The sequence below is a fragment of the Haemaphysalis longicornis genome, unplaced genomic scaffold (genome assembly GCF_048455015.1).
Source record: "Haemaphysalis longicornis isolate Haplotype H1 unplaced genomic scaffold, Haemaphysalis longicornis Haplotype H1 scaffold_417, whole genome shotgun sequence".
Classification (NCBI taxonomy): Eukaryota; Metazoa; Arthropoda; class Arachnida; order Ixodida; family Ixodidae; genus Haemaphysalis; species Haemaphysalis longicornis.
In genome coordinates, this window is record NW_027526367.1 from 116652 (window position 1) to 143778 (window position 27127).

Below are 27127 nucleotides of genomic sequence, written 5' to 3' on the forward strand. Positions count from 1 at the left end.
CTTTCTGGGGTGTTTGGATGGGTCATTTCGCTGGCGTGGTGAAACCCCCTGTATCCCACATCGGCCCTCTTAGCCACCAAGCCCACTGTTAGGAGCAAGTAGTGCGTCGGAGCGCGGAGAGATGGCGCTAGGTGCACGGGCAAGGAGAGAGCGGGACGCAAGAGTAAGAGTGAGGGGAACACGCGTGGGGACACGGAGCGGTGTGGAATGGAGTGTGGACGGTCGATCAGGATTTGGTGTGTGTGTGCGTTCGCCCCGAACCCTGACAAGTGGGGGCTCGTCCGGGATCATGGACCTTAACGCGATTCCGGGCCTTCAAGCGACGGTGGAGGAACTTCTACGCCAGACGGGTGGATCTGCATTGGAGCGTGAGCAAGTGGCGGCGGTCGTGAGGGAGCGGGTAATGGCGGCGCCTATGCCCGCTGCCCGCATCGACACGGGAGCTGCAACGCCCGTCGCCCACGATTGCGCACCCAAGCCGGCGCCGTTGCAGCTTCTGCGCTACTCGGGATTCCGCGACTTGCAGACGCCCAAGAGTTTTTGGAGCGGCTAGAGACATTTTGTATCATCTCTGGAGTGGCCGCGGAGAAGCGCCTCACTCACGTTGCGCCCGCGGCGCTCGAGGAGAGTGCGAAGTTGTGGTGGCGATTCATGGGTGGGTTTACGGAGTGGGACGCCTTTAAGACTGCCTTTGTGTCCAAATTCTCGTCCGTCGATGCCAAACGGAGGCTGAAGGAGGAACTAGACAAGCGTACTCAGCACCCCGAAGAAAATCGGAAGGAATTTATATAGACGATCGCGGCCTACTATGAGCGCATCGGCGAAGAAGTTCCAGAGTCTGAGAAAGTAAACCGCGTAGTGCGGCAAATGCACTCGCAGCTGCAGGACTTAGCGGAGGGGAAGAGTTTCGCGACCCTTGCGGAGCTGGCCAAGGCGGCTGACGAGCTCACGGAGCGAGCCTGGCGCCGATACCAATACAGGCCGCCACCTCCGCCAGGCAGTCAAGTCGCCCGGGACCTGGCCTTCTGCCCTACCGCGAGCAACACATGTGGCCAAACTCCCCCGGCCCCCTTCACCGCTGCGGCGTCCGCCATTCCCACGTCGCTGGCGCAGCCAACGGGCCACGGCTGGCCGCTTCACCCAGCAGCGCTACAGCCGGCGTACCTCCGCGACCAGTTTCGCAGGAGCGCTGCGTTGTCGACGCTAGCGGCACCGTTTCCCTCCACACCACAATGGCGACCACAAAGTGGACTTCCCACGCAATATCATCGCTGCAGGGGATTCGGGCATATCACTCACAACTGCGCAACCGACCGCCGGCTGGAACCTCCGCCGCTGTGCTTCCGATGCCGGCAGCCGGGACATTTCCAAGCTCAGTGCCCGGGAAACGGCGGGCGGTAGGTGCTGGCCCGGCGAGCACCTACAAAGGCGCGCTACAGGTAGCGACAACAGCCAGCAGTAGGGAACCCCTGTTGGACGTCCGTATACACCTCGAGCGCTGCCTGTAGGGGCGCCACTGAAATCCCCCTAGCGGCCCGTTTTGAAAGCAGTCGCGGGAATCGCTGGCCCACTCACCACTGTCGCCGTTGCTTTTGCGGCACCTTCGCGACTAATATTTTCCGTTTGTATGCTTTGGAAATACATATTTCTGTGGAGCAGTCACTCTGTTCGCAAATGTGGTGTATTTACGAGAGTGTAAATGCTTCTAACGAGATCTTACTGTGCCAGATGTGTGTCATAAGCCGGCGTCACGACACCGGCATATATGCATGGAGCTGATTGTAATTCTACTGCCCTAAAATTTACTAACAGTACCTCCGTAAGCAGCGTTCATTCAGATGCTCAAGCCACGGCTAAACACTGCGGTGTAAATCGGTTTCGTGTGCTTTCATAATCTAGCGGAGCACTCATACCTGAGAGTCCGCCAGTTACGCTTCACATCTCGGATATTGATCACTACCCTCAACAAGCCAATGTGGCATAAATTTCATGGACATTAAATAAGTACGATGGATAATGCAAAATTACACGCGGGAGTCAGCACTAAGAATTTACGGCTGGGTCGTCTTGTCCCGAGGTGAGCTTCCCAAACAGTCATCGGTTATATATATCCTCCGCTTATATCCCCGGCCGTGACTAAACGCTTCTTCGAAACATCATCATATGACACAGGGAGCCTGCAGAATTTAGCACAAAAGTGAAATCAGAGGGCCTTATCACACACCACACTCTTCCAACGACACCTTTTATCGCTTGTGAACTTCCTTTACTGTATACTTCAAAATATGTGTCCGGCAAGTGATCAGCTGTTCGTTAAAGTCGAAAAACAAAATAAAGGTGAACGCGCAGCTTGTGTGTGATTACCAAAACGGTCATTCCTTGATTTCGCTCCGCATTTGTACACAACGATAAGTATTCGCCTCCCTCCTCCCCCTCCCTGCCTTGGAAAATATCGGTGCATTTCGCATCTAGTTGGTCTAGTGAGTTCAACCTTGCTTAATTTAAGGTAAGACGAACGTCTCTAGGATTTCCGAAACTGCACTGTGTTTTTTCATTCCCACACGAGCTATTGCATTGCTTCCGGACTTGGCAGACCATTTATTTTTCCAAGGTTTCATTAACTCTCCTTGGTCCATGCTATCAGGCGGGAATGGTACATATTTAATTACCCACAGACTTGGAATATACTTAATATGCTTGCGTGGCCTCTATTTCCATAAAAGGCACAAGTTATTGTCAGGTATTAGGTAATCACCTCCCCAAATGATATTTTTCTATGACGTGTAATTCAAAACAAGGCCGAATCCGTTGTCCGCGCTGCTAAACGAAACCAACCTCTCATTGTGCCATTATCTGGTCTAAACGAAGCGTCAATAGAATTCACTTACACCTGAGATATTCGGAGGTGACAGTGGTGATATGCTGCTGCCGTCGCCGACCCCCGTAAGAGCGGCGAAAAAGCGCGCAGTACCGCGTCCCTGGTTAGCTCTTGTTGGCGTTCGAGCACTCTAACCAGGACGCAGCTTTTATAAATGCACTATTTGCTTACAGACATCACCATAACAAGATGGTTAGGGCGCGTAAAGGCAAAAGGGAAAAATACTGCATGACCCGCTTTCAGCTTTGCAGCGGCCATCCCATAAGTTCCGCGGAGAAGCGGCGGCAGGCGGCGCAGTGATCGCGAAGCTCGAGGCGTATAGGGTCTACTACCTTCCAGGCGCTCCTCGACACGGGCTCTAGTGTCAGTCTCCTGGGCTCCGCAGCGACGGCGGCGGCACAAGCTGCTGGCGCCAAGACCAAAATGGAACTGCACACGCTGCGGCTGGCTTCAGGTTGGTTCCAGGCCTCATCCTCTTTGAAGAACAAGATCTACTGGGGAGCCAGCAACCGACGACAGCACTTTATCTGCGTTCCTGATCTTTGCCGTGATGTTGTCCTGGGCAGAGACTTTTTGACTGCAACTGGCATGTCGCTGCATGTGGTGCTAGGGGGATGGACCGTTGGCACTGACCCGCAGTCTGTGGTGCTTTTTGCAAGATGGGAGGAGAGGAAACAAGTTGCTCAAGTGGAAGAGGACTCCTATTGTCTGCACAGTCTGTTCGGGCAGGGTTCCTTGGAGGAAGCAGCGGCAGTGGAGTCCTGTTACGAGCAAGCAGACGAATCCGGAGACGGCAGCGTCCCAAGTTGGGCACGACCTGGACCCTCGTATGCAGCAGGTGCTGCAGAATGTCAGCAGCATTTTTACAGAAACTCCTGGCTGCACAACCCTCGTTGAGCACCACATCGACACCGGGGACAGCCTCCCTGTACGCTGCAAACTGCGACCCGTCAATTCCAAGAAGCAGGCAATAATGGATGGCTGCATTGACGACCTCATGGCACAGGGCCTCATTCGTCGCACCCGTGGCCGCTATGCAAGTGCACCAGTGTTGGTGGAAAAGAAGTCTGGAGGCTACCGCCTGGCCGTGGACTATCGTTCACTTAACGCGTGCACAAAGGTGCCAGCTTATCCGATGCCCAGAACGGACTGGCTACTGGCGCAGCTGGGGCGAGCTAGATGGTTTTCCAGCTTCGACCTCTCGCAGGGCTTCTTCCAGATCCCTGTCTGTGACGAGGACATTGAGAAAACGGCCTTCATCTGCCACCAGGGCACATTTGAATTCACCAGGATGCCCTTTGGTGTGGCACTGGGCCCAGCAACCTTCCAAACGCTGATGGACACAGTGCTGGAGGGGGTGAACCACAAATTTGCCATGGCCTTCTTGGACGATGTCCTTGTCTACTCCGAGACGCTTGAAAGCCACGTCCTGCATGTTGAAGAGGTGCTACGCCGCATCAAAGCCGCAGGGCTTACCATCAACCCGGCCAAGGTGCAGGTCTGTCGGCAGTCGTTGAATTTCCTGGGTCATGTGATCTCACCGGGCCAATGCAGGCCTGATGAGAAAAAGGTACTTGCAGTCCTGGCGTACCCGCAACCTCAGACCATCAAGCAGCTCCAGGCCTTCCTGGGGCTGGCTGGGTACCTTCATTCCTCGATTCTCCATCACCGCCCGCCCGCTCACAAACCTCCTGAAGAAGGGCCAACAGTGGAAGTGGACTCACGAGCAGGGTGAGGCGTTTTCTGCCCTTAAAGGCTGCCTGGCCAACGAGGTGGTGGTGAGTTTGCCGGACCTGAACAGACCCTTCATGGTTGAGACAGATGCTAGCCAGGCAGGCATAGCAGCGGTCCTTCTGCAAACAGCCGAGAACTCTGACGAGCTGCGACCAGTGTCCTTCATAAGCAGGGTTTTGACGGAGGCTGAGCAAGCGGTATACGGTTCAAGAATGGGAGTGCTTGGCGGTTGTGAGGGCAGTCGACAAATTAAGGCCGTATTTGGATTTTACGCACTTCGAAGTGCACTGCGACCATTCCTTGCTGTCGTGGATGTTCAGCACTGACCAGGCCTCCCCTAGAGTCAAGCGCTGGGTTCTGCGACTGCAGGGTTTCAACTGCAAGATTCGCCACCGGCGAGGGCTGGCAAAAATCCCAGCCGATGCTCTTAGCAGGGCACCCACCCAATACCCAGATGCCCCAGTCCCATCTCTGGCAGAGCAACTGTTCCCCATTGCAGCACGGGAACCCGAGCCTCGGATCAGTTTCGAGGAATCTGGGGTAGTGACCGCAACAGACGACGCTGTCCAGCTCAGCGATGCAGACCACCTTGCCCAGGAACAGGCCAGGGACCCCATGTTGGCTGACCTGAAGATGGCCGTGCAGAGTAACGCCTTCCCTGACGACGCAGCGCACCGGCGCCTTATTGAGGACTTGGCGGAATCTACAGAGTTCGAGACAAACGGCCTGCTGGTGCAACTCAGAGGCAATAGGAAGGTACTGTGGCTGCCCACTTCCCTCCACCAGCTGGCACTCAAGATGGCACATGACCACACGACTAGTGGCCATGCAGGGTTTTTCAAGACGCTCCAGCGTGTGTCTGCACGCTTTGTCTGGCTGGGTATGCAGGCTGATGTGTCCCGATATGTGAGGTGTTGCCCTGTCTGTTACGCACAAAGGCCCGCCATCAGAAACCAGAGGGCCTTATGAGCAGCCAGTGGGCCACCCCACCTATGGAGGAGCTCAGTGTGGACATCATCGGAACCTTGCCACCTACGCCTCGCCGGCACAAGTACCTGCTGGGGGTCATTGACAAGTTCACCAAATCCATTGAGCTTTTCCCTCTACGCTCGGCCACCAGCCAGCAAGTGGTGGAATGCATGGTGCAAGTTTTTTGCAGGCACGGCACACCAGTCGCCATTTCCAGCGACAACGGGAAACCCTTTGTGAGCAACCTCTGGCGAGGTCTTCTGAAGCACTGGGGCATCACAGACCGCCACACGGTGCCCTATCGCCCGGCTGGACAAATGGTGGAGCGCCACAACGGAACCGTCAAGGAGTGCCTCCAGGCCTACTGCTCGGACCATAAACACTGGGACCGCCACAATCCGGAGATCGCTTTCGCCATGCACACAGCAGAAAGCGTCGTCATGGGGTACATCCCAGCATTCCTGTACTATGGGCGTGAATTGCGGACACCATGGGAGCAAGCCCAAGCAAAGGACGACACAGAACCACCAGCATCAGCTCATCGTGCCTTTGCTGCTGAGGTCACCAAGAGCCTTACAGAAGTTCTCGAGTTCACTAGAGTTCGCCAAGACGCTGCAAGGCAAGCCCAAAAGAGGAACTACGACTGCCACAGGAAGCCCACCACAATACAGGAGGGTGATCTTGTGCTGCATGACAACCATGTCTTGAGTAATGCAGCCACGGGCTTCTCGGCCGAACTCGCGCCTTGGAGGCGTGGGCCATTCCGCGTTGTGAAATGTGTGGGTGCAAATGACCTTCTTCTCAAGGACTGCTTCAACGGACGTTCCTGTGGCATTGCCCATGCCGATCAGTTGGTCCTTTACCATGACGCGAATGAACTCTCATTGCCCAGTGGTTCACGTTTTTGGGGGGGGGAGACCTGTTAGGAGCAAGTAGTGCGTCGGAGCGCGGAGAGATGGCGCTAGGTGCACGGGGAAGGAGAGAGCGGGACGCAAGAGTGGGAGTGAGGGGAACACGCGTGGGGACACGGAGCGGTGTGGAATAGAGTGTGGACGGTCGATCAGGATTTGGTGTGTGTGTGTGCGTTCGCTCCGAAACCTGACACCACAAACGTGGAGAACCTGCGCCTTGGCTATGAGGCAACGTCACCCTGACCGGAGGGATGCTGAGGCAGTCACTCCGCATCTTGTGCACGCGGTGAAAGTGTCTTTGTCTGACAAGATCGGCACCAGTGTCAACTAGAGCAGGGCTCGGTTGATCACCTGGCCCATCATCGGCTCACTGCAGCTTTTCCAACTCGTACACTTACCTTACCAAAGCATCAAGTCGTGTATAAATACAAGCGTTCAGTAGTATATGCATCTATCGTAATGATCTTGTTAATCGAACCTGGCCATTCAGTGGTATTATCGGACATGCTTGTTTTTGCTCTGGCAGTGACTAGCTGAAAAAAAAAAAAAGAAAGAAGAGGCGGAGCTGGCTTGTATTTTTGTTACAGTAGAAAGTAATCATTTCGTGAAACATGGGGTATGATTGACAAACAGGGTCACGTAAGACGATGTTGCTTATGCCAATCGGCCAGTGTAGTGTAAGAAATCTTCAAAGCGGTGGACTTCTGTGCAGCTAAAACAAGCATAGTGTGTCCAGTACCAACAGCAGTGCGCATCGGTACTTCTCTGTTTTTGTGTGTTATCATAACTTTCATGGTTTACCCCACCATTCTTACTGCTGTAAAATTGATATGCATTACATTTAATCGCGAATAGTACGTTCGGCAAGCTTATAAGCCCTGCCTAATTTGCGCTTCCTTTGCTGGCCTCAGCCAATCGCACAGCTGAGCGTATGTCATCATAGGTTCTGTTGCGGAAAATGAACTTGTGGGCTGAATGAGCATTCCGTTTTTTCCTAATTACAGTGGAATCTCGATGATACGATTCTGGGTGATACGAATTTCAGGTGGATATGAATTTCTGAAATGGCAAAATTGCATTGTTTGCAATGGGAAATATTTCAGCTGTTACGAATGGACCTGCGCGGCCCGGCAGATGATACAAATGAGCTGACGAAGTGCCCGACTGCCGAGTGAGCAAGCGACGGTGACGTTTGGGCTCTCTCTCCCCTCTTTGTCACTCTTTCTCAAGAAACGGCCGGGCTGTTGTTTTCTGCTCGTGAAAATGCGCCGCGCATGCCACAGGTGCACTGACGCTGCCGCGGAACCACGCTCATGCTGCGTGCGGCGCGGCCGGCGGCAGGAACATGGCAGCGGCTTCGGCTGAGAAGTGGGGCAGGGTGCTCGAGTGACCTCTTCTGACTGCTCTTTAAAATGCCGCTCAGGGCACACACGAGGTTACTTGTGCGGCAAAGGAGCTGATAATGGGGGCGAAAAAGGTACTGTAAAACATCATCCGCGGCGCTAGTGACAGTGCCGACGCAATATCTGCTTGGGTGGTAAGCCTAAACATCTCCGGCGGAGCCAGCCAGCTGTCTCGTGTGCTTTGAAACTGGCGCCATGAGACGCGCGCCTCCTCGCCATTGGCGCAAATCGTCAGGCTCCTCCCACTGCCGCGCGTGTGATATTCTGACCGAGGCAGAAGTAGCTGCGGGTGCAGAATCGTCGATGCGGGCGTGAAAAAACTGCACGCGCAACGCCGACGTGCACCAATCGCGTGCAAAAACATGCAATGCGGTTCACACCTTGACTGTTGCGGTGTGTAGTGAGCTTGGGCATTGCGAGTGAGGAAACGAAAGTCCAGAAAGGTCTGCTCAGTGACATGGAGGTTCGAAAAAGCAGAAAGACATCACGGATTTCTTCACACGAAAGTAAGAAAAGAAACAAACAAAATTTTTTTTTTAGCCCTCAGTTTCTTGGTCTGTGTAGTTCATGCCAATTTCAGATGTTGTGAATGTTTTTCGCGGTCCCGCAAGATTTGTATCATCGAGATTCTGTTGTACTATATCGCTTATTCGAGCGAAGTGTGCATTAAAAGTGGTGTTAGTATGATTCTAACGAGGCAGTCTTTCGAATGAACTGAAGTTATGATTTGTCTGCATGGCCCCTTTAAATTCATCCACTTCTCTCAACGAGAGAGAGAGAGAGAGAGAGAGAGAGTTTTAACGGAGACCAGCGATGTTAGAGAGCTGTCGGGCTGGCTTGCTACGCTAAATGAGAAGAAAACAAAAAGAAAAAAAAAGCGAAAAAAAAAACGTGAAGACGAAAAGATGTCATTGGATGCGGCCGAAATTTTCAATCACAAAACGTCCAGTTCTGTGCTCCCGGACAAGCACTGGGAGCGCTACAAAACATCAAATCTTTCAAACAAACTTGTATTTTGTCTGCACGGCCCCTTTAAGCATTGCCCAAATTATCGCTCAAACATTGCCCAAGCCACTAGTATGCCTCCGACAGTGCTTGTGCTTCCTTGGGAACTCTGTGCAGCGTGCTGGTCCGTCTGAAGGGCCGCCTAGTCTGCCCGGGACATCATCCTGCCCGGCACATCGGGATGGGGCTGCAGAGAGCGCTGGCAATGGCGGTTCTCCCCTCAGCGATGCCGGGTGCGGCGGGTTGGCCCGCACGGAGATGCCCGCAGATGGGGTACTCGGGGAGGAAGAGGCGGAGGAAGTGATCCCCTGGGACGACCCTGAGGACCAGCGCGGCCTGGTGAGCGGAGGAGAGGGCCACAGGCCAGCCAGCACTGCCCCACTGGGAGCATCGGTATGTTGCAGTTCCCTTCCTCAACTCCTCACACACGCGTTTACTACTCATGCTCGAGGTTTATCCTGGATAATCTGCAGCCTTGGCTATGAGGGAACGCCACCCCGACTGGAGGGGTGTTTAGGCAATCACTCCGCATCTTGAGCACGCGGTGAAAGAGGGTCTTTGTCTGATCTGCAGTGTCGACTGGAGCAGGGCTCGGTTGATCACCTGGCCCATCATCGGCTCACTGCAGCTTTTCCAACTCGTACACCTACCGTACCAAAGCGTCAAGTCGTGTATAAATACAAGCATTCAATAGTATATGCATCTATCGTAATGATCTTGTTAATCAAATCTGGCCATTCAATGTTCTTATCAGACATCTTTGTTTTGGCTCTGGCAGCAACTAGCTGAAAAAAACAAACAAAGCAAAGGTGGACAGCAGTCCTGCGCAGTATGGTGGCACGTTCTAGGAGGACAGACAATAAAAAAAAAAGTGTTCGGCACTCCGCTGTAGAGTAAACGGCGCAATAACGTTCGCGGGAGGGCCTGCCCTTGCCACGTCATCGCAAACTTCATCAAACGCACAATTTGATGTGAGAAGCAAAATTTTAACTTAGATTGATCCATTTCTCAGTGAACATAGCATCGCTTGCTGCCAGACAAGTGCTTGGGGCACAACAAAAGAAGAAATCTTTCGAACAAACTTTTATTTTGTCTGCATGGCCCCTTTTAAGGGGGGACGCAACCCTTGAAAACCGAAAAATCTTGAAATACCGTATTTACTCGCATAATGAACCCACTTTTTTTTTTGGAAAATTCGGCTTGAATTTGAGGGGAGGGTTCATTATGCGGGAAAAAATTGCAAGAGATTTTTAAAAGTTGAAATTTCATCCAGTAAAGTTGCTCAGAGAAGCGCTGTCAGAGCCTTACCATTTTTGTAAAAACACGTAGGTAATTATGTAGTGAAATTTATATTTTATTCGCAACTCGCAATTGTCCCCCTTTTCCATGGAGCTTCCCTCCTCACTGAAGTCGCTTGCGGCCGCACTTTTGTTATCGGCACCATCTTCCGTGCCGTCAAGGTACTCCAAAATTTCTTTTCCGACACCGGCAAACTTTGGGCCCACGAAACACACGGCGACCCCTGTTCACCGCCCGAAAACCTCTCGTTTTCACCCGTAGCCTACACGCACTGGGTCAACACTGAAGTGCGACACAGCTGCGCCATTTTCATGTGCAACACATGCTCCACCACCGTAGTTCAAAACGCCGCGCAGCAGGACCACAAAAAAAGGTTGGAACACAGCTTAACAACAAAACCATGGAGCGTAATGGCGAAGTCGCGTAACAGCAAGAGTAGAGGAGTGCGGAGTACGTTTAGTGCTCTGTTCGCACGCCGGCGAAACCAGCCTAAACATCAGAAAGCAGGGAAGGAGAGCAGAGTACGTTTGGTGGTTTGTTCGCATGCCGCAACGTTTTTATGGCACAAGGTTTGTTTTGCATTCAACAGGTGGCGCACCGCAAGCGCGCAATTTTTAAATTGTAAGCCGCGGCATTCACGCTCACGTCTCTGGCTACTGATGAGATCTTTTTCTTGGAATGCATTTAGAGCATTTCTGCGCGCACTGTAGCACGATATCAAGTTACTGCGATTGCTTCATGGGACACGACGCAGCCTTCCTTTCGTAGGTCCCGGACATATTGTAGGACCTCTTCTTCCACACATGGAAACTTTCCCGTCTTCGGATTCCTAAAGGCACGCCGCTCCCGATTTGTAGCGCGCAGCTTGTCGTGCTGCTTCTGCCAGTATCGCACGCGGACTTCTTCGACTCCGAAATGCCTACCGGCAGCACGGTTCCCATGCTCAAGTGCGTAGTCTACTGCCTTTAACTTAAAACCGGCCTTGTAACTTACATTTCGGCCCATCGCTGACTGCAAAGCGCAAGACAAGCAGAACGCTTTCACTGAAAGGATATGGCTGCCAGAAAACAAGTAGGGCTAGACCAGATGCACTGAGCCGACTGAGCGAGAGTGATTGTGATTGGCTGCCCACAAACGCCGCGCCGAAGTGTTTGTTCGTTTTTACTCCGACAGATGGCTCTAGGTTCCATGCGCTATCATCACCAGTGGGGGCGAGTGGAGCGGGAAAGCCACACTACGGCCATTCGCGGGACTGCATGATTGAAAAGTTGGGGGTGCGTTTATTACGCGGGGGGAAAAAAAAACCCAGTTTTTGAAACTAAATTTCAGGGTGCATTCGTTATGCGAGTGCGTTCATTATGCGAGTAAATACGGTATGAGCGGGCTGCGACGCGAAGAACATGGTTCAATTGGATCTCATTTATCGCGCCGACGAAGCAGCGCGCGGAGCGGCACTCAGCAAATGGACATCAGCGTGACATCACCCTGTGAAGCCAAAAGAAGTGACGCGACAGCGCTCGTCAAAAACTCTGTGACGTCACTTCACGCGCGCAACTCCACGAGCGGCGAGCAGGCGCAACGCCCTCTCAAGCGGGCGCCGGTGACGTCCGCACAAAGCGGTGAGGTCAGGCCGAGATTCTGTCATATGCGCCGTTCGGGATGGAAGTGCAGGAATTTGAAACGAACGATTTTCAGGCCGTTTAAAAATGTAATTAACTATCGTGCGCTGAAGTATTTGAAGTGCTGTTTCAGGTTGGCCAGACCATTAGGCATCGATAAAAGCAATAAAAGGGTAACATAAAGTTTTCGTGTCAGTGCTCCTTTAAGATCTCTGATGTACAGTTAAACCTCGATGTAACGAACTTCAATGTAACGAAACCCTCGATGTAACGAACCACGGAATTTTTCGTAACTTCAAGTGTATGCGCACCGTGTATTTTCACCCTCTGTGTAACGAAGTCCCATTTTCCGGAATTTCAATGTAATGAAGTTTCATGGAGAACTAGCCACTAAATTTAAGTTGTAGAGGTATATTTTGGGTCATGCAAGCGCAAAAATGGGGTTTCAATAAAACGCGACCGGCAACGCGGGCCGCGGATGCAGCGAGCCACGGAGTCTGTGAGCGAGCCCCTTGCCTACAAACTGCGTGGCGTGCATACACGGCTGGCGCACTGTTTCTGTCGGAGCTTAATCGTCTACGCGGGCATCAGCGGGAACCGCATGGAGCGTTTTCTCCCCGCAAAAACGCAAAACGCGCCCCGTAAGCCACAGGCACGCTGACGCAGCCGCGGAGACCACCCGCGCGATGTGGATAGCTCCAGCGACCGCTTCTAACCGCTCGCTGAAACGCAACTCGAGGGGCAAACGAGTGGGGCACGCAAGAAAAAAACGCAGATAACGTGGGCAAAATATTTCAACGTCATACGCGCTGCTTACGAAAGCGCCCATCAAATATCCACCACGGCGGAAAGCCTAATCGCATCTGGTGGGGCCGCCGCCGCCGCATGCCGCCGCTTTGCCCTTCGTTCGAGTTCGCTCATGCTTTGTGGGTTTCATCGTTCCAGCAAGCATTTGTAAATCTTTGTAAGCCTTGCGCGCTTTTTTTTCCTTTTTTTTTTTTCTTTTTTTTCACGCCAGCGTCCGCGATTGCACACCGGTGGCGGCTTCTGCCTGCCTCAGCCAGGAAGTGACTTGCGCTGCACGCGGCAGTGGGAGGAGCCTGACCAGTTTCGCCAAGGGGAGGTGGGCACCCTATGGCGGGAGCTTCGAAACGCTCAGGGATGCCGGCTGGCCAGACGATTAGGCTTACCACCGCAGAGGATATTTGATAAGCGCTTTCGTAAGCGGCGCGTATGATGTTTTACAGTGAAAATTTTGCCAACGTTATCCGCTTTTTTTCTCGCATGCCGCTCTCGTTTGCCCCTCGAGTTGCGTTTCAGCAAGCGGTCAGAAGCGATCGGTGGAGCTACTCGCATCGTGCGGGTGGTCTTCGCGGCTGCGTCAGCGCGCCGGGGGCTTGCGGGGTGCGTTTTCGCGGGAGAAAACGCTCCATGCGGTTCACGCTGATGCCCGCGTAGATGATTAAGCTTTGATAGAAACAGAAACAGTGCGCCAGCCGAGTATGCGCGCCACGTTTTCTTCTGCAGAAAACGCTTCACGGGATGAACACTTCATTACAACCGCGAATTTCAATGTAGCGAAATTTCAATGTAACGAAGTACATTACGAATTTTACCGACTTCGTTACATCGAGGTTCAACTGTACTTCAATAGTTTGGAGTAGCCTGCCATATCATGTACGTCATCGTACACAATGCGCGGAGTGAAGTTCAGGACGCTACACGTGTTCGGTGCGCGGAAGCGTTCCAGGAAGCTTGTTCGCGCGGACAAGAAGAAGGTGGCACAGAGTATTGTTGACGACAGTGTCGGTGCTCCCAACGACGTATCTCCTGCCCTGTCTGTGCAAGACTTCGATGCTGCGAGTGTGTCCAACGTCTCGAGTGCATCGACCTCGGCGAACGCGGCCTACATCTCCGGTCTCGCATCAACCTGGACAAGTGGGAACGGGTCGCACACAGTTCACTTGGAGGCGTATTTCCTGTCACGTGAGGAGGTAAAGGCAGCGAACAGACAACGTGGTGCTGTTCAAAATGAACTTAGTGCTATGCCGGTGACTCAGAGGAAATTCCAAGCCACGGAAACCGACCCTGTTCCTGCCATCGGTACAGGTGGGGGCTCACACCAGACCATCTAGCCTTCCAGCGAGCTGCTGAAAAAGACTCCTTGCTCATCAACAAGGCCAGCAAATGAAAGCAGGAGAAGATGGAAAAGCGACCGAGGAGGAATACAGTGCGCAAGGACACCTCTAGCTATACTGTGGGGTCCTTTTAAAACAGAAAATGTGCACACAAACATTGAAGGCTGTTTTCTCAAAATTTCTGTCTCTTGATTTTGTTAAAAATCGAAGCAAAATCATGTTTGCATGTTCGATCAGCAACCGTAATTTTAGTGCTGTGCTAAAATTTTTCTAGTGAGAAATTCAGAAAAAGGGCTCTGTCTTGCCCTGGGGTACATATTCAGGAATAATTATAATGAATTTCATAGTCGCAGCAGGCTTGGCTAATTCTCCAGGACTGGGATAACACCAATACAAATCACCGTGATATACCCTCATAACTCGAGAACTAATTTCTGTAGCTCAATGAAACATTGCACTATTTCTAATGTTGATGCTATAAAACTACCCCGAAAATTTCATTCAGACATCTCAAGAAACAAAAACTTGGCCTTCAAGGGTAGCCTCCCTTCTTAAAGGCGCCATGCAGACAAGACACGTTTGCATCATTCAAAAGGTTGCCTCATTAGAATTATACCGACACCATTTTTACCACACAGTTCGCTTAAATAAGCTATATAATGAGAAAAAAAGGGAATGGAAATGCGACCCACTTGCTTATTTCTCGCAACAGAACCTATGATGTCATATGTGCCCAGCTGTGCGATTGGCTGAGGTCAGCAAAAGCAAATGCAAATTGGGAACGAGCTATTTGCGCGTAAATGTAATACATATTCATTTTACAGCAGTAAGAATGGTGCGGTAAACAATGAAAGTTACGAAAATACATGTAAACATAGAAGTACCGATGCGCACTGCTGTTGGTACTGCACGCACTATGCTTGTTTAAAGCTGAACAGCAGCCGGCCACTTTGGAGTTGTCTTACATGACACCGGCGGATTGGCGTAAGCGACATTGTCTTACGTGACCCTGTTTGTCGAGCATACCCCATGTTTCACAAAACGATTACCGTATTTTCCGGTGTATAAGTCGCGGTATTTTTCTGAAATTTTCGTTGGTGCGTCTTATCTACCGGGGCGACTTATGTATGAAATAAATCTGGTTCGCGGCGGCCGCGCGTGGCCAGTGCACATTGCGACACAGCTCTATGGTGTAAATCAATCTCAAGCCCACCGGTACGGCATTTCTCATAGCCCATATGTCGCTTCGGGACGTTGCACCAAAAAATTTGCAGCTTTTCCTAGTCAAAAACAATGATAATGGCCTGCGACAACCACGCGCCACTTTAGGCCATGCGCAGTAACTACAGTTCAGAATAAATTCAAAGTAAGATCAAACTGGGTTGCGAAAACAAAATAAAAACTTCCGTCCGCCATAACACCTTTATTGCGCTGATTTACGACAGCACGCAAAAGACGCGCGACGTTTGGAGAGGTGGCCAAATGGGTCTCTGACTCTTGGGACTCCATTTCTACAAAAACAGTTGTAGCCGGGTTGATAAAGGCCGGAGTAATCCGGTCCGCGAGTGGTAACGATGTTGGTGAAGAAGACATCAGAGAGTCGGAGGACGGCAGTGATGCCCCGGTGGAACTCCCACTGAAGATATTGAATTGTTGAAAGACAGCGATGGTTTTGCCTAAACGCCGTCTCTATATGCCATCTATGTGTATCAATAAACCATTTTTGAGAAGTTAGTTCTGTCTAGACTTTGGATGTTATATGCCCGTGTCTATGGGCAGCGGCCACCGCAACCATGTACTTTCGCCGCACTTTCCAACGATCTGATTCACTATGAGTTTACCTTGAACAAGTCAGTCTTATATACCGGTGCGACTCATATACATTTTTTCGGAAAAACTAATTTTGAGGGGGGTGCGACTTATCCAAAGGTGCGACTTATAGACCGGAAAATACGGTAGTACTTTCTACCTTAACAAAAACCACCCATGTGTAAACACGGTCAAAAACAAAGGAACGGCAGCTACCGGTTCGTGGCTGAGTATTGTAGCGCCATCTGGGAGGACTGATGGCAAGCAAGGCTGCAGAGCCGAATGACGCAGTGGAACTTCGTTTTATTATGTGCCGTTATGACTTCATTGCAGACGTCACGCAAACACGATTTGCCAGGAGATTCAAAATTTTAACCTAAATTGTTTAATTTCTCAGTGATTACGGCATCATTTGCTGCCGGACAAGCACTGGGGGTACTACAAAACATGAAATCTTTCGAACGTACTTGTATTTTGTCTGCATGGCCCTTTTAAACATCGCCCAAACCATAGCCCAAACATTGCCTAAGATGCTACTCTGCCTCCAGCTGTGCTTGTGCTTCCTTTGGAACTCTGTGCAGCGTGCTGGTCCTTCCCAAGAGACGCCCAGGCTGCCCGGGACATCGTCCTGCCCGGCACATCGGGATGGGGCTGCGGGAAACGCTGGCAATGGCGGTTCCCCCCTCAGCGATGCCAGGTGCGGCGGGTTGGCCCGCATGGAGAGGCCCGCAGATGGGGTGCACGTGGAGGAAGGTGAAGAAGAAGTGATCCCCTTGGATGACCCTGAGGACCAGCGCGGCCTGGTGAGCAGAGGAGAGGGCCACAGGCCGGCCAGCACTGCGCCGCTGGGGGCATCGGTATGTTGCAGGGTCTTCGTCCACCCCTGACACAGTCGCTCACAACTCATGATCGAGGTTTAACAGGGGGGAACTTTTAGGTCCCCTTATCCTCTTCTCGCAAGCGTGGCCTTCAAACGAGCACGCTTACCCGCACACGTGACGTCTCCTTGTGTGCCGACGCGCCGGCGGGCATCAACTGCCCCCGCCGGCGCCCCTCCTCGCCCGGGAGCCTGCCTCCTTCCCCCCCGCCTTATAAGTGTGGCGCACGCACGTCGCTGGCCTCTTGCTCTTGGATAAGGGAGAAGGGGGATTGAGGAGATCGGCGCCGGAGAACCAGGGTGCTGCTCGTCCTAACGTTGGCTCGTCTCCTCTCTGCCGCGCCGTTTGGTCGGGGCCTGCTTCTGGCCCTGCTCGGACGTGCCGGATAGGCCTATTCCTACCTTGCGAGCGGCCCACGTGCAACCTTGGCCATAGCCGCCCGTTCAGGTGGGGTCTTGAGACGCGGCGCGTCGGTACAGTGTAGTTCTTAGCCCTGTCTTTGCGTTCAGTATGCACTGTACCAATACACCTCCTGGTTCGTCCTGGCTCTAAGTAGCCTGTCGTCGCCTTTGTCGGTGAGTCGAGCCCGTCGTGGCGGATGCCTCGCGGATGCCGCGAACCTTTCTGCGGTGTTTGGATGGGTCATTTCGCTGGCGTGGTGAAACCCCCTGTATCCCACATCGGCCCTCTTAGCCACCAAGCCCACAAACGTGGAGAACCTGCGCCTTGGCTATGAGGCAACGTCACCCTGACTGGAGGGATGTGTAGGCAGTCACTCCGCGTCTTGTGCACGCGGTGAAAGGGTCTTTGGCTGACAAGATCGGCACCAGTGTCGACTAGAGCAGGGCTCAGTTGATCACCTGGCCCATCAGCGGCTCACTGCAGCTTTTCTAACTCGTACACCTCCCTTACCAAAGCGTCAAGTCGTGTATAAATACAAGCGTCCAGTAGTATATGCATCTATCGTAATGATCTTGTTAGTCGAACCTGGCCATTCAGTGGTCTTATCGGACATGCTTGTTTTGGCTCTGGCAGCAACTAGCTGAAAAAAAAAGACGAAGCAAAGGCGGACAGCCATCCTGCGTAGTAGGGTGCCAACATCTAGGAGGACTGACAATAAAGAAAGTATTAAGCAATCCATTGCACAGTAAACGGCGCACAAATGTTCTCTTGAAGGCTTATCCTCGTTACATCATGGCAAGCATCACAAAATGCTCGATTTTGCGTGAGAATCAAAATTTTAACTTAAAGGGGCCACACGGACAAAATACAAGTTTGTTTTATTCGAAAGATTTCATGTTTTATAGTGTCATCAGCGCGTGTCCGACAGCAAACGATGCTGCATTCACTGAGAAATTAATCAATTTATGTTGAGATTTTGATTCTCCCGCCAAATTGTGTGTTCTTGTGACGTCTGCCATGAAGTCATCAGGGCAGGTATTCAAACAAACTTCCAGTGCTTCATTCGGCTCTGCAGCTTTGCTTACCGTCAGTCCTCCCAGGTGGTGCCACCATAGTCAGCTGCTGACTGTTGTCTGTCGTTGCTTTGTTTTTTATTGCATTTGCACCTGGCTTGTTTTTTTTTTGTTACTGTAGAAAGTAATCGTTTTATGAAGCATGGGGTATCATCGACAAACAGGGTCACGTAAAACAATGTCGCATACGCCAATCGGCCAGTGTCGTGTAAGACAACTCTAAAGTGGTGAACTTCTGTGCAGCTAAAACAAGCATAGTGCGCCCAGTAACAAGAGCAGTGTGCATTGGTACTTCTTTGTTTACATGTATTTTCGTACTTTGCATTGTTTACACCACCATCCTTACTGCTGTAAAATGAATATGCATTACATTTAATCTCAAATAGCTTTTTCGGCAAGCTTATAGGCCCTGCCTAATTTGTGTTTGCTTTTGCAGAACTCAACCAATCATAAGTTCTGTAGCGGGAAATGAGATAGTGGGTCGCATGGCCGTTTCCTTTTTCCTAATTACAGTGGAATCTCGATGGTACGATTCTGGGTGATACGAATTTCAGGATGATACAAATTTCTGAAGAGTCCTGGCAAAATTGTATTGTTTTCAATGGGAAGAATTTCGGCTTTTACAAACGGACTTGCGCGGCCCGGCAGATGATACGAATGAGCCGGCGAGGTGCCCGACTGCCAAGCGAGCAAGGGACGGTGACGTACAGGCTCTCTGTCCCCTTTTTGTCACTCTTTCTCCAGAAATGGCCGGGCTGTTGTTTTCTGCTCGCGAAAGCGCGCTGCGCACGCTACAGGCGCGCTGACGCCGCCGCGGAACCAGCAGCATGCTGCGCGCGGCCCGGCAGCGGCATTAACATGGCGGTGGTTTCGGACGCGAAGTGGTGCGTGGCACTCAAGCGACCACTTCTAACTGCTCTTTAAAAGGCTGCTCAAGGCACACACGAAGTTGCTTGTGCGGTAAAAGAGCTGATAATGAGGGCGAAAATGGTGCTATAAAACATCATAAGCGGCGCTAGTGAAAGCGCCCACAAAATATCTGCCAGGGTGGTAAGCCTGAATATCTATGGCGGAGTGCTTCGAAACGGGCCATGAAACGTGCGCCTCCCATTGGTGCAAGTCGTCAGGCTCCCTGCCGCGTGCGTAATTTTCTGACCGAGGCAGAAGAAGCGGCAAGCGTGGAATTGTCGACGCGGCTGTGAAAAAATCGCACGCGCAATGCTGACGCGCTGGAATCACATGCAAAGACACACCATGCAGTTCACACCTTGACTGTTGTGGCTTGTAGTGAGCTTGGGCAAAGCGAGTGAGGCGATAAAAGTCCAGAAAGGTCTGCTCGATGACATGGAGGTTAGAGAAAGCAGAAAGACATCACAGATTTCTTCGCGCGAAAGTACGAAAAGAAACAAATGAAAACTTCATTTTAGTGCTCAGTTTCTTGGTCTGTGTTGGTTCATGCGAATTTCGGATGTACGAATATTTTTCGCAGTCCCGCTAGATTTGTATCATCGAGATTCTGCTGTATATCGCTTATTTGAGTGAAGTGTGTGTTAAAAGTGGTGTCAGTATGATTCTAATGAGGCAATTTTTAGAATAAACTGAAGTTACGATTTGTCTGCATGGCCCCTTTAAATTCATGCACTTCTCTCAACGAATAAAGCATTGCTTGCTCCCGGACAAGCGCTGGGGGTGCTACAAAACATCAAATCTTTCGAACAAACTTGTATTTTGTCTGCATGGACCAACTCGCCCAAACCAGTACTCTGCCTCCAACTGTGCTTGTGCTTCCTTGGGAACTCTGTGCAGCGTGCTGGTCCGTCCCAAGGGACGCCCAGGCTGCCTGGGACATCGTCCTGCCCGGCACATCGGGATGGGGCTGCGGAGAGCACTGGCAACGGTGGTTCCCCCCTCAGCGAGGCCGGGTGCGGCGGGTTGGCCCGCACGAAGATGCCCGCAGATGGGGTGCTCGTGGAGGAAGAGGCGGTGGAAGTGATCCTATGGGATGACCCTGAGGACCAGCGCGGCCTGGTGAGCGGAGGAGAGGGCCACAGGCCGGCCAGCACTGCCCCACTGGGAGCATCGGTATGTTGCAGTTCCCTTCCTCAACTCCTCACACACGCGTTCACTACTCATGATCGAGGTTTATCCTGGATAATCTGCAGCCTTGGCTATGAGGGAACGCCACCCCGACTGGAGGAGTGTTTAGGCCATCACTCCGCATCTTGAGCACGCGGTGAAAGAGCGTCTTTGTCTGATCTGCAGTGTCGACTGGAGCAGGGCTTGGTTGATTACCTGGCCCATCATCGGCTCACTGCAGCTTTTCCAACTCATACACCTCCCTTACCAAAGCGTCAAGTCGTGTATAAATACAAGCATTCAATAGTATATGCATCTATCGTAATGATCTTGTTAATCGAATCTGGCCATTCAATGTTCTTACCGGACATGCTTGTTTGTGCTGTGGCAGCGACTAGCTGAAAAAAATTATTTGCAGCAACCAAAAGCATCTATATTCCAAAAACGCTCCTCTGATTAATGTCAATTGTATTTTTCTTGGTGGACACCCCATGAAGTCATCACCCCTTATTTTTTGGCAATGTAACACTCGTGTCCACCTCGCAGTCATCTGCACTGCCCGAAACTGCTGTGCAAGCACCGACTGCTATGAGTATGCTGTTCGCAGATATGCGAAGAAAAGAGACAACAGAAAAATTTACACCATCTCCCCGCGAGGGGAACCATGGGGTAGATGCAACGCATCGATGGTTGCCATTGCGTTTCCCTTACGTTAGCGATGTCAGCGTGTGGATTGCTGTGGTTGTGTATCCTATTTACGCAGCATGTTCACCCCCGATGTGTCGCATCTACCCCATAGTTCCCCTCGCGGGGAGATGGTGTAAATTTTTAACCGAGCGCAAGCTGCGCGCTGACGCACAGATGGCGCTGCGGTCAGAGCGGCGGAGTGCGCAGCTGCCGCGGCGAGGAGAATGGGGGAGGGATGCGGACTACGCCGCAACAACGACGCGGGACAAGGCGAGTTAAAGAGATGCATTGCATCTAAAAGGTTCGCAGGATTGTCAGAATCCCCTCAGGTTGCACGAGATGCTGCCAACACTGCTTAAAGGGACCCTGCAACACTTGCCATCGACTACTAGTAATGTATTTTGGGATAAAGTTTATTGTCCCAGAAATCTCCTCCCGCAAGAATTATGAAAATCCGTTCACAATTAACGAAACTACGCGCGATGAGAAATCGCGCATAATCGTTCCCTCTCAACTCGAGCGCGGACAAGGCGACGAAAGCTGCGCGCTCTCTCCCGGAGAGGGGGGCGGCTCGCGGCGTTTTCTTCGGCGGCCTTCGATATATCACATGCCGGGTAGTTTTCTCCTTTTCTCCGCAACGCGGAGGGGCCTATTTCCGGTCGGGTGCCACAAAAAAGCAGGCATTGGTGCCTGCTCGCAAGTGCGCGCTCGGGCTGGTAGGGTGTTTTTGAAGCAATAAACGTTTGTAGTCGAGTGGTCCCGTTGAAAGGGAAGTATTGAGCTCATCACTCAAACTCCGCGTGCACTCAAAACACAAAAGAAACGGCAAAACTGCGCTTACAGGTTCAGGCATAGAAGAGGTTCGTACACAGCGATGACGACGACGGAAATGGGAGAATCTAGCCGCGAAGTTGACCAGTGACAGCCGATCGGGCAGCCATGGCCTATGTGACGTCCCTTAGGCCATGCATAATGAGGACAACTGAAGAGAGAGCGGTTGGTTTTTCCGCGTCTTTCACATCGATTTGCGCGCTCACCGCTTCACGTGCACGTGTAATATTTGGCTCAGGTATTCCTGGCAGTGTAATCTAAACGTCGCGCAGGTTTACTTGCACTGCTCAAAGAGTGTTGCAGGGTCCCTTTAAGGTTACTTCTCTGTGACATTTTACACCGTGGTGCTCGAAGCTGAATAATGGGTCCTTGTTGTACAGGCCATGGTGTGTTGATCTTGAAGTCTGGTGATTGGTGTTGTTGAGATGCGATGCATGTTTTCATTTCATTGTTATATCCTTATCTTTTTCATTAAGGCGGGGAAATGGCCATTTTGAGCGCTTCCACAAAGCATTTTTTTTTTTTTTTCTGATGAGCCACTGGACATATTTAGCATTGGTATGCGTGAAATTGTAGATTATAGATTTCTCTTCCAAACACATAACAGCAGTTTTGTTAAAGGTACAAGTATTTACAGTTTATTTGTCAAATAAACAAAAAAACGCACAAAAAGTATACACACAGTACATACAGGCGATTGTACTGAGCCTAAAAATTATTTTAGGAATTTCAAGATATGCAAGTTGTTTCTACGTTCCTAAGCTATGATCCAATATATACCTCAACGGTGTACAGCAAGCTTTGGATTTTTGCGAACCAGTCCACCTAGCGGCCTTGATGGCTGTTGCACTCTGCGCAATCACTCGAGAGTAGGTTGGTCTCTCTAAAATATGCATCCAAGCATACTTTTTTGTTCTCACACAAAATTTTTATCATTTTAGTGGTAAAAAACAAGATAAAAGAATCCAGCACTCTTGAGAAGCAGTGCACGTCGCTCCACAGTGCTACTCTGACATAAGTGCCAGGCTACCTTGAAGGGGATAAAGGAATACAGCGTGGTATATTTGGCAAAATATCCCTACCGCACATTGTCCAGACTCTAGACATGGAAGTAAAACTTGCAGTCATCAGATGAAAAGCGCGTTTTGTTTATAAATACAGCGCGAAGTCAAAAACGAACATTACCCCTAGCACTTGTCGAAGTCTGAGGATGTGAATGGGAGCGTCTTCATCACAACTTAAATCTGAATAATCCACATCACTGCTGCTAGGGTAAAAAAAAAACCAGCAGCTGCAGCTGCATAAGCCCCTGCCAATGCCGTCGGCTTTTGTGGAGCGCACCGGGAAGTGGACACTATTTTTGTGCAACTCGCCGCTATTTCACTCTTGACGCCGTCTTCGCAAGCGAAATTTAGACAAACCATGATAAAATGGAAAAAGGAGTTCCCAGTGGTGGAACACCAGATGGTGTAACACCAGATGGTGTTACTTGTCCATAAGGTGACGTTTTTAGCTTTCGCAAGATGTTTTAAATCATTGGAACTTTGTGTCTGATGGCCTGTGGCGTTGTAAGAAAAGAGTTAATGGCTGCTGTGCGTGCTGTTCCATCAGCGTGATAAATGAGATCAAATTGAAGTATGTTCCACGTGTAGCAGGCTGCTCACATTTCAGCCAGGGTATTCTGTTGAGTAAAGGAAGCAAACTGTGCAGTACAGTGTAGAACGCTTATAACGCATGTCGCCGGGGCCGCAAAAATCCACACTATAAGCGGCACCGCACCACAACCAAAACATGTGCGAATTCAACCACATCGCCACCTACCTCTCAAGTCATCCTAAATTTTTTATCACCCAAACACACAGAACCTAAAAACGAAGGCACGGTCTTTATTTCGTATTATTTTTAACATCAGCCGCTGCTGCAGGGTCTTACACATTGCAAAACCGCGGTCTTACAAACGGCGAGCGCGGCTCTAACTTCCGTTGTGCTTGTGTTTTGAAAGACCACGGCTCTGTTTTTAGCGTCTATGGAGATGCCGCAGGACATGATAAGAACGCCAGCAGGATTTATTTTTTTACCTCACCTTGTGTTCACGATGCCGAAGGCGGCTGCTTATCAGCGCAACGTACTGGTGATGGAAATCTTGGGCTTCGCGCGGCTCGCTTGTTCGGAAAGGGAAAGAGCTGCAGCTTATCTGCACAACATTCTAAAGCGTGAACCGCGTGGAGCGATTTCTCGCGATAACGTGCAGTGCACGCTGCAGGCGCGGCGACGCCGGCGCAAATACAACAGGCTTTTTTTTTTTTATGTGTGTGTTTGGCGCGGTAAGAGGCGGCAACATTGCGGCGGCACTGGCCGTGAAGCGGTGCAGGCAGCTCCAGCGACCACTTCCAACCGCTCGCTGAAATGCCGCACGAGGCGCAAGCGAAGATGCTCATGCAAGAAAAGAGCTGATAATGTGGGCGCAAAGTCACGCTACTTGTAAAAACGTCCATCAAAAAATACCGCCGTGATAAGCCTAAACATCTCTGGCGCGGCTAGCTGGCTCAGAGTACTTCGAATCTCCCGCCATTAGGTGCGTGACTTTCCATTGGTGCAAGTCGTCAGGCTCCTCCCACTGACACAAGCATGAAAAAACGCATGCGCAACGCTGATGTGCACGATTCGTGGGCGAAAACGGGCCAGGCGGTTCACGAATAATAGAAACAACTTGCCGCGCGCGGACGGGGAGTCAGTCGCTATCTTCCGAGGTGCATCAAGCAAGGACAGTTGTGGTTATCGCGTACGCGCGAACTAAAGGGTGCCTTTTTTTTTTGTGTGTGTCAAAGTTAGAGGAGATCAAGGGGTGCGCGCTGCGTCGGATGACCGATTTCATCATTTCTTTTTTCTTTTGCTACCTTAAAACGATGCCCCAGCTGCGCCGGTCGATCAGCAGACCTTCCAAAAACTGCACTATAAACGGTATTGTGCTTCGGCCAACCGCATCTTAAGCGGTATGCTTATGCATTGAGTTCTATGGGAGGCAGACCGGTGGTCAAAAAAACCCGCGTTATATCCGGTCCCACACTATAAGCGGTTACGTTATAAATGGTCTACACTGTAATATTAACGTAGAAAATTTGTGTCAGTACCCACTTAATTAAGAGAATGTGAAAGTCTAGAAAAATAAGAGGCAGCTTAAAAAGAAAATAATTGAGCATTAAAAATTTTAAATTTCAGAATTCCGTAGGTGGTTAGGTTCTTCAGTAAGGATGAACCCCACGCGATCGCTGCATCGTTGCATCCGCCACAGCCTGTACATTGTCCGCAACCCTTAAAAACTTGCGTTCTGTGGCGTAATCCAAAATGACGCATGGGAATGCTGACAGCTCTCTTAAGTGACTCTCGAGGCACTCCAACGAAGCTGCTTTGCTGAACCAACCTGCAGGAACAGGCACACGGCACGCTCCAGAACGGCTGGGACGCACTGCCTTCGCCTTATGTCAGCTTGCTGCGCACTGTCGTCCTCGAACGTGCTGCGAGGAATTTCGAATTTCAAATGCCTCTGCAACCGATGACTACATTTTACTGGCCTCTACCTGTCTAATGATGTACGCCTTCATCGCTAAATCCAAATTCTTGCGTTCAGTTCGTGACCTCGGCTCCGAAGGCACACCACCGCAAACAAAACATGCACCATGCCGCTTCTGTCTCCATGTCAGCAGAGCTGCCGCTAAGGCCCCTAAAGGTGAAATCCCAGATTGGCGCTACCTTAGTTATTTTAGGGGCCATAGCCTGCTTCTGGGTCACAACGCTACCTGTCGGTTTCCCTGCCCCTTCCCCTTTCGCATACAGTCACCCTGCGTTCTCGTTGCCTTGAGGCTATTGCCAAGCTACCTAGCTCACCGAGCAGGCCTAGCATGGCAGGGGCTGAGCATAGAGTTCCTTAGCAAGTACTTATTAAGGGGGGACACTGCTCTTAAAACAACTTACTTTAATTGTTAAGTGTAACTTCTCCATTTTGCTGCATTTTTTCCACTGATTTCAAATATGCCACTATTTTTTGAGTAAGTCAATTAGTTACCAAGATAATTGAGGCAATTAGCCATTTTTGGAGGAACCATAGACAAAACAGTGTTGGTTAATAAACTGTAATCTTTACATTTTCCAATACTTATGAACCCTGGTGAGTGCAATAAGATAATCGTTTTTTTGATGCACCGCTTGGAACTAATTTTACAGCGCATTAAACCTTGGTGGCACCAGTGGCAAGGAACTATTTCGAATGCCTGTTTCAAACACCAAAGTTTAATGAGCTGTAAAATTAGTTCCAAGCGGTGCATCAAAAAACCGATTCTCTTATTGCATTCACCAGGGTTCGTAAGTATTGGAAAATGTAAAGATTACAGTTTATTAACCAACACTGTTTTTTTCTATGGTTCCTCCAAAAATGGCTAATTGTCTGTAATTACCTTCGTAACTACATAATTGACTCACTCAAAAAATAGTGGCATATTTGAAATCAGCGGGAAAAAAAGCAGCAAGACTGACAAGTTTCACAGAGTTAGCTTAAAAACTAAAAAAAGTTGTTTTAAGAGTCATGTCCGCTCAGGCCACCCACATGACGCGGTGCACGAGGAGTCATCATCATTGCTCACAACTTTATCAGGAGAAGCGCACTTGCATGTGCACTTGCGGCGCGGTGTTTGATAAATGTAATGTGACGGTGGACGAGAGTTCGATACACACATACAAAAGTGCTGTATGTACTTTCACATGGGATTTCCAAGGGGATGTTTGGGCTGTTCGATATAGGCAATAATTCAATGTGTCCAGGTTCGATATATCCTGGATCGACTGCCCATTAAAATATCAACCTGCTTCTTCATAGCACACTGCACATGCTGTTTTCAATTCAGCATTATTTAAAGGGAACCTGCAACACTTGCCATCGACTACTAGTAATGTATTTTGGGATAAAGTCTATTGTTCCAGAAATCTCCTCCCGCAAGAATTATGAAAATCCGTTCACAATTAACGAAACTGCGCGCGATGAGAAATCGCGCGTAATCATTCCCTCTCAACTCGACTGCGAACAACGCGACGAAAGCTGCGCGCTCTCTCCCGGAGAGGGGGGCGGCTCGCGGCGTTCTCTTCGGTGGCCTTCAATATATCACATGCCGGGTAGTTTTCTCCTTTTCTGCGCAACGCGGAGGCGCCGTTTCCGGTCTGGTGCCACAAAAAAAGCAGGCATGGGTGCCTGCTCGCAAGTGCGCGCTCGGGCTGGTAGGGCGTTTTTGAAGCAATAAACGTTTGTAGTCGAGTAGTCCCGTTGAAAGGGAAGTATTGAGCTCATCACTCAAACTTCGCGCGCACTCAAAACACAAAAGAAACGGCAAAACTGTGCCTACAGGTTCAGACATAGAAGAGGTTCGT

General features: G+C 50.7%; 1 protein-coding gene across 5 annotated transcripts in view; it reads left to right on the forward strand.

Annotated features, from left to right (window-relative positions):
- LOC144137608 (uncharacterized) overlaps positions 1–27127 on the forward strand; it is a 119186-nt gene that overhangs the window by 61054 nt on the left and 31005 nt on the right. For 4 of the 5 annotated variants that reach the window (XM_077669540.1, XM_077669544.1, XM_077669545.1 and 1 more), the window contains 3 exons: positions 9018–9293; positions 16347–16622; positions 19925–20200. In XM_077669540.1, coding sequence (XP_077525666.1) covers positions 9018–9293; positions 16347–16622; positions 19925–20200 — 828 coding nt within the window. The remainder of the gene's footprint in view (positions 1–9017; positions 9294–16346; positions 16623–19924; positions 20201–27127) is intronic. The other variant, XM_077669543.1, reaches the window with a different exon arrangement.